Genomic DNA, 19,207 nt, shown 5'->3' with positions numbered 1-19,207 from the left:
TAAACTGGAAACACCCACTTTGAATTCTGGTCCAAAGACAGGATTCTGTATGGGAAGATGTTTAAGGGACGTGGCAATACTAGTGGGAAGGAGGAGGATGCCAAAGGCTGTGACACACTCAAATCCAATTTATGGGTTTGTGTTGTCCTGCAAAGGGCCTCAATGCAGCTCCTGCTTGCCCACACAGTTCAAAGGGGAGCTCAAGGCTGGTTTGCTTCCCAGTGTCCCCTGCATTTTAGGGAAGAGCTTGTCTGCCTATTGTTTGCTCACATGTATGTGGTACATATAAATATCTCTGACAGGTCCTACTTGATCCTTCAGTGTTGTTGGTAGCTATGTTGGTTTTTTTCATAAAGCTACATAAATAGACTTCATCCAGTAGCTATTGTGGTACAAGTGTTTCAGGACTTGAAGAGGAGGTAGCTTCCAGACAACAGCCCAGAATAAATAAGATAAATTTCTTGCTTGCAGAGAACAGATTTCAAGAGTCAAAGAGTGGCTGAGCTCTCATTTGGCTTTCAGGTGCCTTTTGTTGTCTCTTAATCCATTGCTATTAAATGGGACTGTAAGAGTAGGACTATGACCATGCAGACAGAATTAATGCTCAGAGAGTCAGTTCAGGAAGTCTGTGGCTATTAGCTTGGTCAAATTATACTTTAAAAATGGGTTAATAAATCAAGAGGAGAAGGAAGGAGGGAATAGTCTTCTGAATTATTCATCATTTGTTTCCCTGTTGACAGGTTTACATAGACATGAAATGGAGGTGGGAGTATAAGGAGGGGGTGATTTATTAATTACATATGACTTGCAACAGACCTTGCTTGCCCTCTTGCATTTAGATCTGCTTTTACAACTTAGCTTTTATCTACAGCTGGAAAGATTCTTTTTGTCTTCAGCTGAAGAAATTCTGAAAAATCCAGTCCATCAAAATTCAAATTCAGTTTATTTTTCACACATAACATCAGTTGTCTTAGATGATACTTTAACTGTTCTCGATAATGAAAGGACTGAGGAGGAGATTTTCATATACCACATTCTAGACAGCAAGTGTACAAGGAACCAGCTTACCATTGTGTTTTTCTTTGTTATTTGTGCCCCCAGAATGAACACTGGGAATCAAAGACTGCTCTTGTTCATGCTGGAACTTCACAACCTTCTGTAAAAGCTGGATGATGGTAAATATTTCAGAGGGCTTTATGGGGCTAGGCTTTTGGCAGATGGAATGTATAACATGGAGTTCCTTTTTGTGAACAAATGTGAAATCTGTGTCAGGAACACTAGCTAAAAATAATATCTTCCCCAATCCACAAGTGTTTGGATCCTTTTTGCTTAACATTCTGTGTAGTCTTTTTTTGACCCCACTGAGTCCAAGCAGACTTCACTATCTCTAGGTTTATTTTTCTATTAAAATGTCAGCAATTGAGTTGACAGCTCATGTACCAAGCAAATACCCCTTTTCAGGTATATCTGCTCTGAATTTTTAGTCACACATGTCACTGTACAACTGCACATGTTTTCACAGGGCACATGAATAAACAGGACTGTCAACAAACTTCCTGTCCATACCAGAATTGTGTGGATCCACCACAAAGATATATCTTCTCTGAAAAGAAGTACAGTCATTCCACAGTCTCACCAATTTGCCACCTAATCTGTAGCAAATAATGTGACTTGTAGCATTACCTGTCAGCAGAGGAGTTGTCTGCATCTGTCCTGAGCTGCTCACCTGCTTAAATCTACAGCTGTGTCTGCACTGACATGGGATCTTACCTCATGAGCAATTACCACAGTAGTGACTGCAGGGTAAGGACTTATTTCTGGAGACAAGGCAGACAACTAAGTTGTCATTAATGCTGACAGTTAAATGGATGTGTGACTTCACATAATTTTCGAGTTTCAAACATTTTTTGTTTCTTTTTCAAGTAATATCAAAAAAAGGTCCTTTGGGAAGCTCAAGTTTGATCCTCTACTTAGTCGTGTTGTTTGCAAAATTGTGTTTTATTCTGCAGCCCTGTGAGGATATGAAAATAAATGTTTATGTTTATATATTCTGACACAGAGGAGAAACATATTCTACATATCAACCCTTTCTGCTTAATACTTAAAGGCTTGTTAATGCAGAAAATTCATGGATGTGGATGGAAATCATGTGGATGAGAATACCCTAGCATTAACCCTGTGGAATTTCTGTGGTGTGGGGAGTTACACCATACACCTGACGCCTCCCAGACTGAATACCCTGGAAGATTTGGGAGCGATGGTGTTTGATGACTGTAGGCTCCCTCTGGCCTCGCAGCCCCACCCCCAAGGCCCGCTGATGCTCGGGCGTTTAGTGCTGCTCGTTCAGAGCAGGCGGCTGTCCTCCCCCGCAGGCAGGGAGTGCAGGAGGTGAGGAATGCACTCCCCAGTCCTGTCTGTGTCCAGTGCCTAAGATGAGAGTGAAGATGGGGGCAAACTGTTCCAGTTCAAGTGCTGCTTACACAGACTGACAGGGGGTCTTCTTGCACAGACACCTCCTGTGGCCAACTAATTTGAAACAGTGGTGCCACTCGAGCCTGTTTCTGCCTGTGAGCTGGTCTTTCAGATCCACAGGTGGGAACAGTACAGAGCAATGACTCACCACTGATGGAGTATGCCTCTTTATTTTTGTAAACTCATTTTCTGTTAGCAGAGGGACAAGTGGGAAGGAAACAGACTGCAGGAGGGGAAGGGTTTGGATGTGGGACCTGCAGTTGTCCAAGATCCAGTCTTTTCTCAGAGGCATCCCTCGGATCTGGGCCATTACAAATGAGAATGAAAAGGGGGAAGGGCATTCTTCTGTTTCTCAGTAGGAAAGGTTTTGAAATTTCCTGGCATTGTACAGACAAATGAGGGACTCTTAAGTGCCCCTTGGTGTGTAAAGTGTTAAGTGGGACAGATACTTTGTGTGAAATGAAGCTATAGAAAGGAAAACTTGTCATTTTTTTATTAGAAGATACGGTACCTTCCATAACAGTATCCTAGAGCAATACACAGTCTGCCCAAAGATGGTATCTGGTATAATGTAATGATATATAAAGTGATTGCTCATTTATTTACAATATATTTACTGAATAAGTTTTAAAATGTAAGACTTTTCTGAAGTAACATTCTTTAGTATGAAGGAAAGAAGCTCAGTCTTGACACCTATCTTGGGGGGCATTTTGGCTGAGATCAGAGCAATCAGAGTTTGGGTTCTGGCTCAGATTCTGATAATGTCATTTTTCATTAGGAGATCTGAGATTTTATGTCAATAAAAGTCTGTCAATTAAAGCTGTCTGTTCTGCAGCCTCTTGGATACAAGGTTTTTCCACAGATAGTTGTGCTGGAAGGCTAATGTGGTTTAGTTGCTGATTTAGTATATTAGAACATTTATGGTCTAGGTAAGTTGTAGCTTTTGAATGGCATATCAAGAAAATGGAAAAGTTTTAGAGAGCAAGTCAGATGCTGAGGCTGGGCTAGGCTGCCTTATGATGGCTCAATGAATGACACATACCAAGCCAACTTGATCTGCATAGGTTTTTGTTAAATTTAAATGTCACTGACTAACTTGGTATCCCTCTGTCTTCATTAGATTAATATCCAGATCATCACAAAAAACTTTGGCTCTTGTGCAGTTCTGAGAGGAGCCAGTCTTTAGATGGTGTGTGAAGGCACCATCCTGCCCAGTATTGTCCCCATGGCAGGAAAGTGGAGGGCAGCCTGTCTCCTGCCATTTCTGCAGGGAAACACAGTCAGGCATGGCATGGGGAGATACTGCTGTGAGGGTGTTGTTTGTTGAATTCCCTTACACAGAACTGTTCTAGTTCACTGTTCAAGGCCAGGTTGGATGGGGCTCAGAGCAACCTGGGCTAGTGGAAGGTGTCCCTGCTCAGGGCAGGAACAAGATGAGCTTTAAGGTCCCTTCTAACCCAAACCATTCACTGATTCTACGATTCACAGATTAAACCAATTTATGTGGGGATTAATGGAGTGTAAAGGGACTTAATCAATATAAGGAAGTAAATTTTAAATAGTTTCATACTATATACATCAGTGAGAAATAACACTAGTCCTGCCCAAGGACCAAGTGTGTCCAGTATGGATGTTACTTGTCATTCTGCTCCCCCACACACAGTCAGCTGTAAAAGCCATATTCCCAGTCCAAACAGCTCCCCATGTACAGACCTCTAAAGGTGAACAAAGAACCTGTTGTACACAAAGCATTTGAGAAACAGATTTGTGTTACTGTCACAAGTCCATGTGACAGTCAGTGTCTTCCTTAATTTTACACTGGTTTTGTGTCAGGTGTTTACACTTTCCAAGCCCTTGGAGAGACAAGAATTAGCAGAGAAGTGTATACACATGTGGAAAGCATCCAGGGGGGTTTATTGCTGAACTAGAATTAGATTGTAATAAAGAGGATAAGCTGTGTAAAATTTCTGCCCTTTAGAGATGTAGCTGAAACAATCTCACTCGAGTTTTTTCTGTAAGAAGAAGTGGTGCTCCCAGGACCACTGGGATATCTCATATACCATCAAATATCCTATATCTGATTCCATCTTTCCCATATACAGAAGCAAAGCCTACCTCTCTCAACATCATTCATAGGTAAGAAGACTGGGTCAGATTGTTGCTTCATAAATGCAAGTAAACATTTCTTTCCTCCAGGAAATTCCACCAGGATATTTGAATGCAATCCTATTTTTTAGTGCTCAGTGAGTTTACTTTCCATTTGCATACTCCCTCTTAGTCTTTGTCCAGGGTTGTTCACATTATTCGTGATTGCAGTGCCAGGCCCCAGCATTTCCTCAGCGTTATTTGGAGGAAAACAAATGAAAGAGCTTTGGCAGAACTGGTCTGTCTTTTGAGGAAGAAAACCCAATATGGATCTGAAACAACATGTTATTATGAACTTAAGTCTGTTAGGAGAGTGATGTCCATTTGACTCCAAAACATTACATTGCATTTTAATTACTGAGTGTTACTGGGGAAGCTGAAAGGCAGAAACATGTTTGTATTCAGCTCAGTTAATGTGATGAAGAACAAAGGAAGAGGTAGTGTCTTAACATTTTTTCTCTCCTGCTGCTCATTTCCTGCTGATGCTTTCTTTTTACTTTAAACCTTGCTTAAATTTTGGCTTTATTTTCTTTCCTCTTTTAAAGTTCTGTCTCTTTTTGATATCTAGCATGCAACTATTCAATGTATGGCTTTTAGTGTCAAAAAGCAGTAGTTCCAGCAGGTGATGAAACATTTGTACACTTCCAAAACTCCACTGTGTAATTGCCATTTCAGTGGAAAAAAAAGCAATTTAAAGTTTTCCTTCTTGAATGGGAGAAATGCCTGAGAATATTCAAGCCACTGATAATTTGTGTGTGTGCCCTGTGGGTTCTTCCCACTTACACAACTCAACTTTGTTGATTCAACTCCTTTCACAAGGTAGATATTTAAGGGCAGAGAGAGGTGTCAGCAAATACAGGCTCCAAGACACATTGTGCTATATGTCTCTCTGGGTTTTTGGCTGTTATTATTGTGGTCTTCATGATTTCTGCAAGTTTTGTAGAGGGATATGAGCCTTTCCTGACAGCAGCAGGTTTCTGTAATGTAAGTTTGACTGAGGGTGTTGCACACAGGTTAGCTGTAGTGTTAACAGCCAGCCAGCCCGAGAGTCATGACACTTCCCAGCTGCTCTGTGCTGCTGGTGATGGTTGTGCAAGAAGTTGTGGGGCTCAATAGGCAGCCACAGATTCTTTCCACCACGTTTTGCTGAACAGAACACGTTTCACAAGCACAGAACCCTCCTCCTTGCTCTGTGGTCTCTATGTGGTTGGAATCCTGCTGTGCATTTCCACATCTGTGAACTGCTGGGTGTTCTCAGTGCCCTCTGGAGACACGGAGACCGGGGAAACAACGTGCTTCATGCGCAGGAGCATGGAGAAAAGCAGGATGAGAAGGACAGCCAGGAGTGTCAGGAACAATCCCACGTACACGTAGAGGCCGGAATATTTATCTGCTGTGGTGTCTACTTCGGTAGCCACAGTTGGAAGGTGGACACGGCCAGTCAGGTTTCCACGGGATTTTAAGTAGGTCTCAGTCATTGCTCTCTGGGGCCTGGGGGTTAGTCAGCTCTGGTCCATTTTCCCTACATACCTTCAATTTGCTGTCTTCCCTCACCAGACTCACAGAGGATGTCAGGGGAGGCAACTTAGGACAGATGTCACGATGGCTTCAGCAAGAGGTGCTCCATCCTCTCGGTGCCAAGGCTGCTGGTTCACACTGCACGGGACAGGACTTTGCAAATCATTTTGCAAGTTGCTGTCACAATGATAACAAGCATCGTGTTCTACACTCCCCCCTGGCTTTTATTTTGTGCTAAAAATATTTTGGTCCTTCTTTTGGTAGGTCAGCTTCTTTGGCAGGTGAAAAGCTCTGGTCCTTCTCTCAAACTGAGCTGCAAAGGTTTGCACAGCTTTGGTGTTGTTTTCCAAACAAATTGCACAATGAGCTTTCTGCCACCTTCTACCACAGCAGGTATCCTTGTTTGAGCTGGGGAGGGTTGTTTTCTGCTTTGCCAGATTGCTGAGGGATGTCTTCTAATCCTGGGCTAATGATCTTTGCTTAAAGAGCATGGAGTTTTGAGTTCCTCATTACAAACAATCAAAAATTCAGCTTTCTAAAATGAAAAAAAATGAGAGAGAAATGAAGCCAGGTACCAAAATAGCTTAGTCTTTATGTGGTATCTTTAGAACAAATAGATAAGAAACCCCTTATCATGGTCCTGTGAGACACTGAAATCAGGAGAAGCACTGAGTATTTAACTTTAGAACAAGATCATGCCAATCTAATTGTTAAGGTCTCCTCTGGTAACACATTACTTATGGGTAAGAGAAGGCCCCACAGTCTGTGGAATTAGATGTCACAGAGAAAGGGAAGATACGAATCCAATCACTGTTTTTCACTGTGTCTCATTTATTGTTTATCAGGAGGCTTTTTTCTGGGGTCAGATGCACCTGGCAGGTATCCAGAGCCCTACCTGTCCCACTGCAGCAACACTGCTGCAGGATGTGACACTTCACTCACCTCTTGGCAGCAGAACTCACTAGAAATGGGAGGAATCTTAACATTTTAGCAATTTTAATTCTTATAGCTGGAAACAGAAAATAAAAATGCTGAAATTTCACTGTAAATGGTGCATCCAAAAGAATCACGTTCTGCTCTGATAAGAATCTTGGTTTTAGCTGAAACAAAAATGGTAGCACTGAAACAAACTGATGCAGTAATTTAAAATGTTCACTCCCTATACACCTACATGAGATGTAAGCAGAGTAATATTAACATAGTCTTATACTATGCTTGTCAGATTAAAATGAAACATTAGGTCAAAATGATAAAAGTTCTGACATTTAAATTTTCACCTTGAAGACATATTGCAAAACATTTTGACTTTCATGAGCCTTCCATTTGTAAAATGCAGCTGATTTATTGACAATGTTTGGTTATGTTCTCCCTATGCACCAATGGGAACAACACCTTGCTGTTCTTCAGAGAGAGGTGGTTGAAATCTGGAGTCATCAAGGAGCTGATATGCAGGCTTTTATTACAAGCAAGACAGACCAGCTTTGGCTCATGTGATGGGGAAACATCTGATGAGCTGAGGTTTTGGAGAAGGGGCATGGAGGCTTGTCTACACTTTAACTTCCAGCTCCCACAGTACCTTCTTCAGTACCAAAGCAGCTGAGATAACAGTGATCCTGTTTAGGGAATATTGGACCAGATCCTCCTTGGTAATAAGCTGGGCCAAACTGCTGATTGAAAAAATAGCTTGGGGATTTGACTTTTGCAGCCCCTGCAAGCATAGTGGATCCTGAGCTGTGCTGTGTGTGGGCAAGCACAGTAGGAAAAGGTTGCTCAGTATTTCTCCAGGAGCTGACCCAAGTCCTGTGGAGCCAGTTATTGTGGCAGCAGGTTTTGTGCTGATGCAGAGCCATGGGACACGAAGGTGAAGGCTGGGGGGCAGCCAGGCACTTTTGCTCTCACTTACAGGGCAGTAACTGTGATTTTCACACTTCAAATCTACAAATGGAAATTCTTCCCCCATGAAGAATGTTCTCATGCTGTACACCAGGTGGGAAACAGAGGGTGTGAAGGTAACTGGCTGACTCAAACCTCTGTCCTTACAATATGATTTCTCTGTTGATAATGAAATGCAGTCAGTCTGGAATCTGACACTTGTGTGAGTTAAAGTACAGAGCAATGCCTTTGCCCATCCCATCTGCTCTGTTACTGAAAGCAAAAGCCAGAGCTAGTTTCTCTCCTTAAGGAGCAGAGAGTCTAATGGCTTTACATGCTTCATAAAATTAGACTGCAGAATGCTAAGGACATTAGTCTGAAGTTCAGTAATTTACTACAAACCAAGATGTTGAATTAGCAAAGCTCAGCTGGGCATTTATTTTTGAAAGGAGCAGATTAATAGTAAGAAGTATTAGCAATGGGGAGTTGGCACAGCTTGGGGTTTTTTTAATTGCAACTATAGATTTGTCAGGAGCAATCAACTGTTCAGACTATTGAAAACTGTAACATGAACTGCATCTTTTCCAGAAATGAGCCAGAAATAATTCAGTAGCTCCAGACAACCCCAAAGATTTTTTCTTTTCAATCTACCAATTATCCCATTGGCACATTTCTTTGGATATCCGGTAGATTTAGTTTTGCACAACCCCTTTTAAGGAATAGAGTCATGAAGACTGTAGAGACCAAAGTGATGTAAAAATAAGTGGTACACAGTAATTCTGAAAAACTGTGCATGAAGCAGGTCAGCACTATAACTGTATGGCAGATTATGGGAGGCAAAATCTCACTGGTTACCATGAGAAGCCCTCAAGTCCACGGGCAGAGGAACTAAATGGAAGTTTGTTATAGAGCAGAGCAGCATAACAAGAGCCCACATTCCCTCTGATCTCAGTTGTTCATCAAGATTTAATCATTCTCTGGCTGGACAATACTCCAGTTCTGAGAGGGGCCAGGCACCATTAGTGATCACTGGTGCTCAGTGGGTACAGATTGATTCCAAGCAGACACTTCTTTTTATCAGTTTGCTGTTATTTTTAATTAGAGATTAAAAAACCCCAAACACAACATATTTCATTTAATAAAAATCTGCAATGAAAATAGAAGCCTCATACACAAGAACAGAAAGGTTTCTTCTCGGAGTGTGTCACTGAGACAGGAATTTCAGCAGCCAAAACTTAATGGGTGCTGAATTTACCAGCCCCTCACTGCAGCTATCAGGGTGTGGGTAGCTTCAGGTTTGCAGTTTTTATGAAGCTCGCATGGCTGTAATCTGCACCCTTTGTAGGTCACAGGGGAGCAGAGAGAAAGAAAGATTTTCCCCCAAAACAATGCAGAGAGTACAAACTGATCCTGCAAGTGCAGTAAATGTCCTGTCTTCCCACTCGCTTCCTTCTGCTCCCATATTGGGTGTAAGTGCCACTTGCCAGCACGGCACCTCTGAAAGTGCAGGCAACTTCTTTGAGTTCTCTTTTGCTTTTCCACACGATACTCTGACTCTTACAAACAGGTAAGTGGGACAAAACAGAACAACAGCTTGTGTAGCTTCCCCTTTCCCTTAATTTAAAGTGGACTGAACTGGCTGGCAAATACAGAACAGTTTTGAACACTCAGTACCGGGTGTGTTCTGTCTAGGTCACCTTTACAGAAAAATACCAGCATTGAAGAAATGCAAGCAAAACATCAAAAGTACCAGTCCCATCCACGGTTTGCATTTTTTCTGGGGAGGATCTGAGGGAGAGGAAAGTGGTGGGGGGATAGAGTGGTATCTCTTCTTTCAGTGGTGGGCAGTATTCTTTGTTCTCATGCTGAAGTGAAGGCTCTGAGAGTGTCTGAGCTGTGGTAGTGCATAGGGAGAGAAGGGAATAAAGCATAGTTACCTTTCAGAGCAGGCAGTGGTGTTGGGACAAGGCACGGGAGTCCATGATTCAGACCAGGAGCTTGCTGGTGATTTATCTAGGAACATCCCCCATTCCAGCTAGTGGGAATTGTGCAGCAAAGATTAGCTGTTTTATAGCTGGAGTCGGGATAGTGCACTTCTTCTCCTCTGCTCTTGCGTTCACATGGCTTGCTGGCAGCGATGGCTCTTACTCCCTATGCTGGGATGTCACAGAGCAGCATCACTGCTGATGTCCCTCCTTCGCAGGCAATAGCAGAAGGGGCGAGGAGCCTTCGCTCCAGGGGCTCCAGTGCTTGGGTGGAAGCAGCCGGTCCCCCCCCTCGGCAGCGTTGGGCAGAGTGGAGCCGATGAATAAAGAGCTCCGGCGCTGCAGCAGCCGAGGAGGGAAGGGAGAGGGAGGCTGTGAGCTCAGCTCGAGGCAAAGTTTGTGCCAGGTTCGTCTTAACTCTTTCGTGCTTGCAAGTGGTAAACGAGGCAGGGCTGCCCGCTAACCGAGGAGCAGGACACGAGCCCGGAGGGTAGGTTATGAGTTTCGCTCATTTGCTGGAAGGTGCAAAGGTTTTTTTGTTTTGTGCCTCTTGGTTTGCCTGGTGAGGGCTCCCAGCTGGGTTCCTGTCTGGAGTGTGGACAAGTGTCACTTTTCAGCTTGGGATAGTCCCCAAATATTGCTCTTTGGCACTGGAGCTTTTGAGGTATTCTTGTCCCTGTGCTTGCTGTTTGGTGGTTTGGGTGGTTTTGGTGGTTTGTGTTTAGTTCACAGGTCCTCTCTCCCCTGAGTAGTTTGAAACTTTTCATGAATAAGCATAAACCCAACTTTGCGGTGTCGTGGGCAAAAAGTATTTTTGCTGATTTATGAATGTGTGAAGCACAAATCTACCTACAAGGTACCACAGAAATGAGGCAGAATGAGGTTTGGGTTCTCATGGTTGGGTGAGAACCCAAACCACACTGTTCTCTCTGATTGCCACACCTTTTGACCCGTGTTTCTTCACTCCCTGCAGCTGACAAAGTGAGGATTTTTTGTGATCCTGTTCCTGTTATGACACAAATTAGGATAAACTGTATCAACGAATCAACATAATTTTAGTTGTGTGCATGTTTCAGAAGGGAGATGGGGAACAGGATTTCCTTTGCTTTCTGCAGGGTGGTTCATTGTGCCCGGGACAGACGTTAGTTTGGGATGGGCTGCAGCAGTCCCAAGGTGTCACCAGCAGAGGAGGGGACCAGCACAGGGATGGAGTAGCTGCAGTGAACAGTCTGAGCCCCGAGCTCTGTACAGTTGTGAGCAGCTGTATTTCATGTGCCCGTGCCCCTGTGCCCAAGAAGGCAGATTGCCTGAAGGCACCTCAGGGGGTGAACCTGACCCACAGGCCCACACTGAACAGTTGGCTTGTGGCAGTTCCCAGGTTGTCTTTCATGGCCTGTTTTTGGAGCACTTGGAAACAAGCTTCCCCTCTGAAAAGTGGGTCCCACTGGGGTTTCAGAAAGATGAGTTAATTTTCTCTCTGCAGCTTTCTCAGTGACAAAATAGAGACATTTAATCTCAAAACTGTCTCCTCAGAATAGCTTTCCCTCTCTGGTCCCTCATGACCACAGCCTGAGCAGAGGGGCCAAAGGGTAATGAAACCCAGAGCTGCACAGCTCTTTCATCCTCTTGGGATGGAGGCCTGTAGTATAAATGCATCTCTCTAAGGGCTCATCATTCTCTGGAGTTCACAAACACAGTGTACACAATGGGACACTATTTAGATAAATAAAACATAGTCTCTGGAAAAAAACCAATTCCTTCATGCTTCTGTGATGGGATGAACCCTCTGAAAACCAAGACTTGAAAGGCAGATTTGATTGCTGCTGTTATTTCACATTTCTTTCGTTGTGATATCGTGTGCAGTAGTATCACGTGCAGTATCATATTTTCCCAATTTTGCAGTGTATGCCACCATTCCCTGCTAGGCACTTAGGAATGAAAGTACAATAATAAAGGAGTGCATTTCTCCCCCTGGAATTGGTACAATTACTGCTTTACCAACAAGCTACCTGACAGCATCTCAAAACCTTTGGTACATGTCCTTGTATTTAAAAAGAAACAAGTGAGAGCTCTATTTGTTGCTGGTTGAATTATGAGAACCAGAAGACACATGTTGAAGATGAGAATGTTGAAAATGAGACCAGAAGAGATGCTGTTGAAATCCAGCATCTCTGCTTTCTATATAATGCTAATGAGCAGTGCTGAAGTGAAAGCCTCTCTCTCCCTGTCCATGCAATTCAGCTTCTCTGTTCAACTTTTTTCACCCTTTGTTCATTTTACAGTAAATTATCTCTCCCTTTTGTAGGACCAAGCTACTGCTTGCTGGATGGATACACTTAGATTTCTTGTTTCCTTTGTAGCAGGGTATAATAAAGACAGATGAATTTTAAATACTGCCACAATTTATACCAGCTGAGGCTGATGAATACTTGACTGAATGATTGCTGAATTCCTGAATTGTTGAGTAATATGTAATTTTTGGGACAATCAATGACAAATTTGTGCTACATAAAAATGAGAGTGTACAAATTCCCTTGGAGATACTCAGAGATATGAACCCAGTGTATATAATTTTTTTAACCAACCATTAAGAATTTGGGGGCAACAGCCCAGGGAGCTTGTTGGGTTCTTTCCTTTGCATTATTTGACCTGTGTCTCAAGCTTTGTATCAGATCATTTTACACATCTTTCTCATGATGATCCCCCACCAGCCTCAGAGTGAAATTTGGATTTAACAAAAAGCAAACAAGATCTCTGAATGATTGATTGTGAGTATAATCTGTGTGTTTCTACAGGGATTCTTCTGTTATCCAGATTCATGAATCCTGTGAACATAGTAAATGCATACTTTGGGTCTTAGAAATTGCTTGCATTGCAGCTGCAGTGATGGAAAAATAGCTGTGCTCTCCTCTCCCCCACATCCCTTTCAGAGGAGACACATCCTGGGATGGTTTCCTCAAGCCCTCAGCTCTAAAGCCCTTCCATGATGTTGGGGCTGTTGGTGTGTGGGAGGGTCAGGGCTAAGCAGAGGTCTTGTTTTCTGATGCAGATGCTCTACACTGAACTCAGGGAAGAGCCCCAGCTTGGGGGGCTGTGCACACATCAGAGATGGCAGGAAAACAGACAGCAGATTGGTTTTTGGTATTGGAGGCCACAAGGTCCAGGTGCTGAGGTGCCCAGCTAATATTAGACACATTACATAGGAAAAAAACTGCCTTTTACCTTTCCCCTCTTCCCCAGCCCTGCCCTGGCCACCCACAGAGCTGCTCAGAGGCCCCTTTGCTGCCATGAGGAGAGGTAGATAACTGGACCTGCCCGAGCTGTTTGACTGGGGGAGTTGTGCTTCCAAAGCCCAGGATGGTTCCTAATCTCCACCCAGAACTGTGCAAGTGCTGGGAACAAGACAGATAAGTCACTGTGGAAGAGCTGCTGAAACAAGGGCAGCCCCCAGTGCTGTTTGTCCTGACAGAGACAGTGGTTGTAAATACGTTTTTGTTTTAACATTTTGTCTTTATAGCCACAGCACTGAGTGGCAGATGATCTATACCACAAACAGGTTTGTGAAACACATGAAAAAAGTCATATTTCATTCGATTTTGAATCAAGAGTCTCTAATGAATGGACTTTGAAATATTTATTGCTCATTCAGATTTGTGTGAAATAGGTCCAGCTGCCACCAACTTTAAGGGAGAAAGTCAAGGGGATGGCAGCCTTGAAAATTACCTGGAGCTTGTTCCTTGCTTAGGCCACTGAGAGTTTCAACCAAATATACTGACTTCTCCCTATCTCATTTCTTTCTCATGAAAAGGGAAAAATTTCTAGCACCTCCTCCCTCCTAAACAATCTGTCAATGCAAAGTGCTACCAAAGGCACGTGGTCATGTGCTCACTGCTGCAGCAGCATCCAGTGCCTTTCCCTCTGTGCATTCCCACACAATCTTGTTTTGTCCAGCTCAGTGTGTCTGAAAATGCTCCTGTGTTTGGACTAAAAGAGTTTTGTTGCTTTGAAAAGCTCTTGGCTATTTTGACAATTTGGCTTTGTTTTGAACTTCCTTCATCAAAAACATGCTTCAGTTTATTTATAGAAACTTAGTCTCCCACAGATAACTGAAAAAATTCAACCTAGTCTGATGTTACTGCTAATTTTTAGGAACATTTCTAATTTGATTTACTGTTGTCAGTGAAGGGCTGTATTGTTCTGCACAGAATTCTGTCTGAAACTGGCCTAAGCTTCGTTTTCGTGAGTGAGCTTGTGGAGAAGCCACTGCATGTTCCCAAAATGGCATTGACACAACTCACAGAAGGGACTTGCAGTGCTCCAGGTGAGCCCATGAGAGTTAGCTCAGGTAGGGCCAGCTGGCAGTGAGCATGGTGCTGTGGATAGCCCTTGGAGCAAGGGGTGTCTAAAAAGCAGATTCCTCTGGGATCCAAATGGCAAGAACGTGTCAGCCACGCTCATCACGGGCCCACGCAGGTCCTTGTGGACCCTGGCAAAAATTGGTTGAACGATGAGGCAGGGATTGAACTTAAAACACAGGATTTTAAGCACAGGATTGTGTTCTCCAGCCCATGGGGTAGAATACTATTTTGTCTCGTGAAGTAGGATAGCTCTTGCAGCAGTGCCTATTTTTAGGGAGTTCAGCACAAATTATTAACCAAAGAGTTTCAGGTAATTCTGGAGATGATTTCAGATGTGCTGATCCTCTGGTTTTGGCTGGCCAGTTGCTAAGATACAACCTGAGAGATGCTCGCATGACAGTGAGCCACTGTGGTTTAGTCACTTAAATTGAGCTCTTGTTTATAACCCTCCCATCCAGCTTGTCTCACACCCACCTACCCGCTTCACCAGGGGACTGTGATGTGACTGGTGACTGGCACAATAAATACCAACAACTGGGCCTTATTGTAGCAACAGGAAAGCAGACTGGCTTCCAGGAGACAAGGTTGTTTCTCTGCACGGTGGACAAATAATCCATGGAGACAACGCAGCATTTGTTGGGAATTGGGTCACCCATGGAACTTTCTTCCTCCTATCTGCATGGCAGGACTGGTGCCCCAGGGGACACTTGGCATGGACCTCAGTATCAAAACCAACACCTGAGGACTGTAAATGTATGAAATGTGAATGTTTTGGTGCTATCTGCTTTCATAGAATCATAGAATCACAGAATCAGCCGGCTTGGAAGGGACTTCCGAGATCATCAAGTCCAACCCTTGATCCAACCCCGCTGTGGTTCCCAGCCCATGGCACTGATGCCACATCCAGTCTGTCCTTAAACACCTCCAGGGATGGAGAATCCACCCCTTTCCTGGGCAGCCCATTCCAATGGCTGAGCACCCTCTCTGTAAAGAATTTCTTCCTAATCTCCAACCTAAACCTCCCCTGGCACAGCTGAAGACCGAGCCCTCTTGTCTTGCTGATGGTTGCCTGGGAAAAGAGACCAACCCCCCCTGGCTCCCCCCTCCTGTCAGGGAGTTGCAGAGAGTGATGAGGTCTCCCCTGAGCCTCCTCTTCTCCAGGCTGAGCAGCCCCAGCTCCCTCAGCCTCTCCTCACAGCACTTGTGCTCCAGTCCCTTCCCCAGCCTTGTTGCCCTTCCCTGGACCTGCTCCAGCCCCTCAATGTCCTTCCTGAACTGAGGGGCCCAGAGCTGGACACAGCACTCCAGGGGTGGCCTCACCAGAGCTGAGTCCAGGGCAAGAATCACTTCCCTGGACCTGTTGGCCAAACTGTTCCTGATCCGGACCAGGATCCATTGGCCTTCTTGGCCACCTGGGCACACTCTGGCTCCTGTTCAGCTTCTTTTGAAACTCCAGACATGCTTTATGAGGCCGAAAACGTACTTGTTCATTTTTCATTCCCACCTGATTTTCCCGCTGCCTGGCTCCGTGGACGGCATTGCCTTCGGTGTTACTCTGTGTTGCTCCCTGGGGAGGTGCCCGAGGCAGTCTCAAGGCACTGGACACCCTGTCAGCACAAAGCCCATCTCAGCCCACCCAGAGCTGGGCCTGGCTGTGTGCAAAGAGCCCTGGACTCCTGTGGGCTCCTCACAGATTTCTGCCTGCAGGAACAGCTTGTAGGGCTGAGGCTTAGAAGGGATTCCTGAAAGGTGCCTTTCACAGCACAGATGATGTGAGGAAGGTCTCAGATACAGTCACACATGTTAAAACATCTGTCTTTCCTTCTGTTACAAAGGTACCAGCTGAACTTGCCGGGCAGCACTTGTGACTTACAATGTTGATGGGTAATTCCTGAGCAGAACTGTCCTGAAGCTGGAGTTCACTGTTCTGCAGGATGGCATTTTGGTCTGAGCTCAGCATTTATAGTCTCAGGTATTGACTAACTCACTACCAGCAGGGACCCATTAGGCATAACTTCCAGAATCTTGAAAATATGAACAGATATTCCTTGGATTCTTACCAAATCCTCCCCTCCAGACCGTGAAGCTGAACAAACAGTGGGTAGAGCACAGGGAATGAGAGCTGCAAAGCAGCTAAACCCTTCTTTGAACCTTCTGATGCCACATTATTTGCATGATCCACAGTTAACATGTGGGCTTGTGCCTGTATCGAGGGGGATCAGTTCTTTTATTGCTATCAGTAAATAATAATTATGACAATTTATACCAAATGGAAAAAAAATTGGTGATGACCACATTACACCAATTTTTATTTATTTGGATTGTTTGTTTTAATTCCATTCTTAGAGAAGAAAATATCTTTTCTTGTTCTCATTTACAAAATATGAGCTCTGCTCACCCCCACACTGTAACATTTCAGATATCAGCATTTCCATGCAGGATGGGATGAGCTCTTTCTAAACCTGTTTGGAGGAAACATGGTTGAAATCTTCACAGCAGAAGACTTAAAAACAGTACTAGATGCAATTTCGAGGAAACCCTTTGTTTGGATGTATCTGTTCTATCCAGGAGAGCCCAGCACAGGAATCCTGAGCTGCTGCCAGTTGTACTAAAAGACTTATCACAGTTTAAGCTAAAAAAAAAAAAAATCTTATAAGTGATATAAAAGCCCATGTTGTGGTACTAGAATGGCACTGAATTAAATCTTCCAGGGGTTCAGATTATGCTGCACCTGTGTGCATCAGAGCTCCTGAAACCTTCTTCAGTGTGCCCTTGCTCAAGTGATGAGGCTGAAAGAGTGTGTGGATCAGTGTTGCTCAGCCCCCTTGCCTTTGGGTGGCTGGCTGTGGTTACTTGTACAACACAGGAAAATTCATCTTGTGGTAAAGATGTGCCTGTGGCCTCTGTCTGCATGGGAATTGGGTGCAGGGGCACATAATGCTTCCTGGGATGCATGTCAGCATCACAGATGTGTTTGGGAATAAGGCTCCATTTGATTTAATCTGGGGGGGGGCATGAGAACCCATTGGTGTTTATCACTGAAATAGTCCAGAACATCAGAGCGGGGAAAATAGCTGCACTTTGTTCTTTTGCACCATAAAACAGCCATTCAGGTATTTCTCTTTAATCCACTTCCCAGGAGTGACCCTTCTCAACAGCAGGGATCCCTCTCTTGCCATGACTTCCTAAGCACTGCTCTGGCTTCTGCCCCAAAGCATTTGTGCTTTAATATCTGCCACTTACTGACACGAATCCCATGCTTTGCCCTGACCCTGTGCAATGGTATCCCAATTTATGCTGCTGTGGTGAGGGAGCAGGAAGAGAGTTATGTCACATAACCCAATTTTGAAATCCTTTGTGATTCATGGGATGTAAAAAATGCTGCTCTTGTCACTTGTGTCAGATACAGTAATAGGAAACAACATAACCAGTGAATTCTGAGTAGATGGTTCTTGAGCTTCAGTTCCAAACTTGATCCCCCATTGGCACTTTGAGACTGCTGTGGAGGAGAGTGGCCAGTATGAAAACATGTGAAGAACAACTGCATAGTGTCTGAGTTCCCATTTCATTTCACCAGAGGCTTCTTTATACAACAACTTTTAGCATCTGCTGTTTTCATCCAAGAGCAGAACACGAAGTCAGCCCAGGCAGAACTTCAGTCTGAGCTGTGGCAGCAGTTGCAATACATTTATGGTAAAGTCAAGGATAATTCCATTTGATGCCTTTGTTTGTCTAACAGCAGTCACAAGGTCCCTCTTCCCCAGCCTCTGGGGTCAGTAACAGAACAAGCTCACTGGCCAGTTCCACTTAATTATTGTTCTTTTTTTGGTGAATTAAAGAATAAATGTCACTGTGTGACTGTGCTTTACTAATGTGTGTGGTTATTAATAGCCAGTTTGGTCCCCCTTCCAGCCTATGTGCCACAAAATACATTTGCCTTTGGTCTCGAGAATCAAGTAATTTGGGAAGTCCCTGTTCTGTGAAGAGAGGGGACAAAAAGCTTATTGAACAACCCTTCCTTTTGAACAGCAGACTGATCTCTCTTTTTATTTTTAGGCTGTTAATGACAAAAGTTGCTTTATTGCTTTACTTTTCACAGATGAAGACACGTTCTCAATTTGGACAAAGACCTCCCCAGCCATAAGCTGCCCAGAGTGGTTACATTTTATTTAAGACATTTTAAATGTCTTTTGGTTCATTATAACCTTGAATTCGCATCTGGAGAAAGAGCCACACACTCTAAGAGAAATTCTTTTAATTTACTGAGAAAAATAAGAAAAATTATTTTTGCAAAAGGTTTTACAGGACTAAAGTACAAGCAAGAGAAGCATTCACTAAAACACCTAGCACAAAGACCCATTCCACAACACACCCACTACAAACAATCAATATACCAGCTTCAGTGAAACACAATTAATTGGTTTTAAGTTACCCCAAGAGAAGGAAAAGAGTAAAACAAAAAACGGATTGAAGGAGTAAAGAAAGAAGGAAGGAAGAAAGAGAGAAGGAGAAAAAGGAGAGAAAAAATAGTTACCAATAAGAGGAGAGGAAGAGAGAAAGCTCACGGGGAGTCTGGTGTAATTCTAGAGTTCAGTTTTCCCTCCCAGGCAGGACATGTGGTCAGTGCCTTGCAGGTCAGAGGGGGGGGGGCTGGAGCCAGTCACAGGCTGCAGGGGTGTGGTGTGGGCAGGTCTGACCGGGCTGCCAGCCCGGCTGCTCGGCCTTCAGTGCCACCCTGTGCTGTGAGTGACACCTGTGCTGTGCATGGCCCTCAGTGACACCCTGTGCTGTGCATGGGCTTCAGTGCCAGCCTGTGCTGTGCATGGACTGTGAGTGACACCCTGTGCTGTGAGTGAC

The 19,207-nt window shown here is 44.1% G+C and overlaps 1 protein-coding gene across 2 annotated transcripts; it reads right to left on the bottom strand.

Moving 5' to 3' along the window:
* Positions 1-2,808: 2,808 nt before the first annotated feature.
* Positions 2,809-10,287, bottom strand: SERTM2 (serine rich and transmembrane domain containing 2). Of its 2 annotated transcripts, none has more exons than XM_027662447.1 (2): positions 9,945-10,287; positions 2,809-6,670 (listed from the first exon to the last, which is right to left on the bottom strand). In XM_027662447.1, the coding sequence occupies exon 2, from the start codon at positions 6,093-6,095 to the stop codon at positions 5,817-5,819; it is 279 nt and encodes a 92-aa protein (XP_027518248.1). In that variant the 5' UTR covers positions 6,096-6,670; positions 9,945-10,287; the 3' UTR covers positions 2,809-5,816. The 2 variants fall into 2 exon arrangements, with proteins under 2 accessions (XP_027518248.1, XP_027518249.1); XM_027662448.1 differs by having other exon boundaries at positions 2,809-6,312.
* Between the last annotated feature and the right edge of the window lie 8,920 nt (positions 10,288-19,207).

The sequence above is a fragment of the Corapipo altera genome, unplaced genomic scaffold, assembly GCF_003945725.1.
Source record: "Corapipo altera isolate COAL_440 unplaced genomic scaffold, ASM394572v1 326, whole genome shotgun sequence".
Classification (NCBI taxonomy): domain Eukaryota; kingdom Metazoa; phylum Chordata; class Aves; order Passeriformes; family Pipridae; genus Corapipo; species Corapipo altera.
The sequence above is the reverse complement of the archived record's forward strand: the minus strand, read 5'-3'. Positions and strand labels throughout refer to the sequence as shown.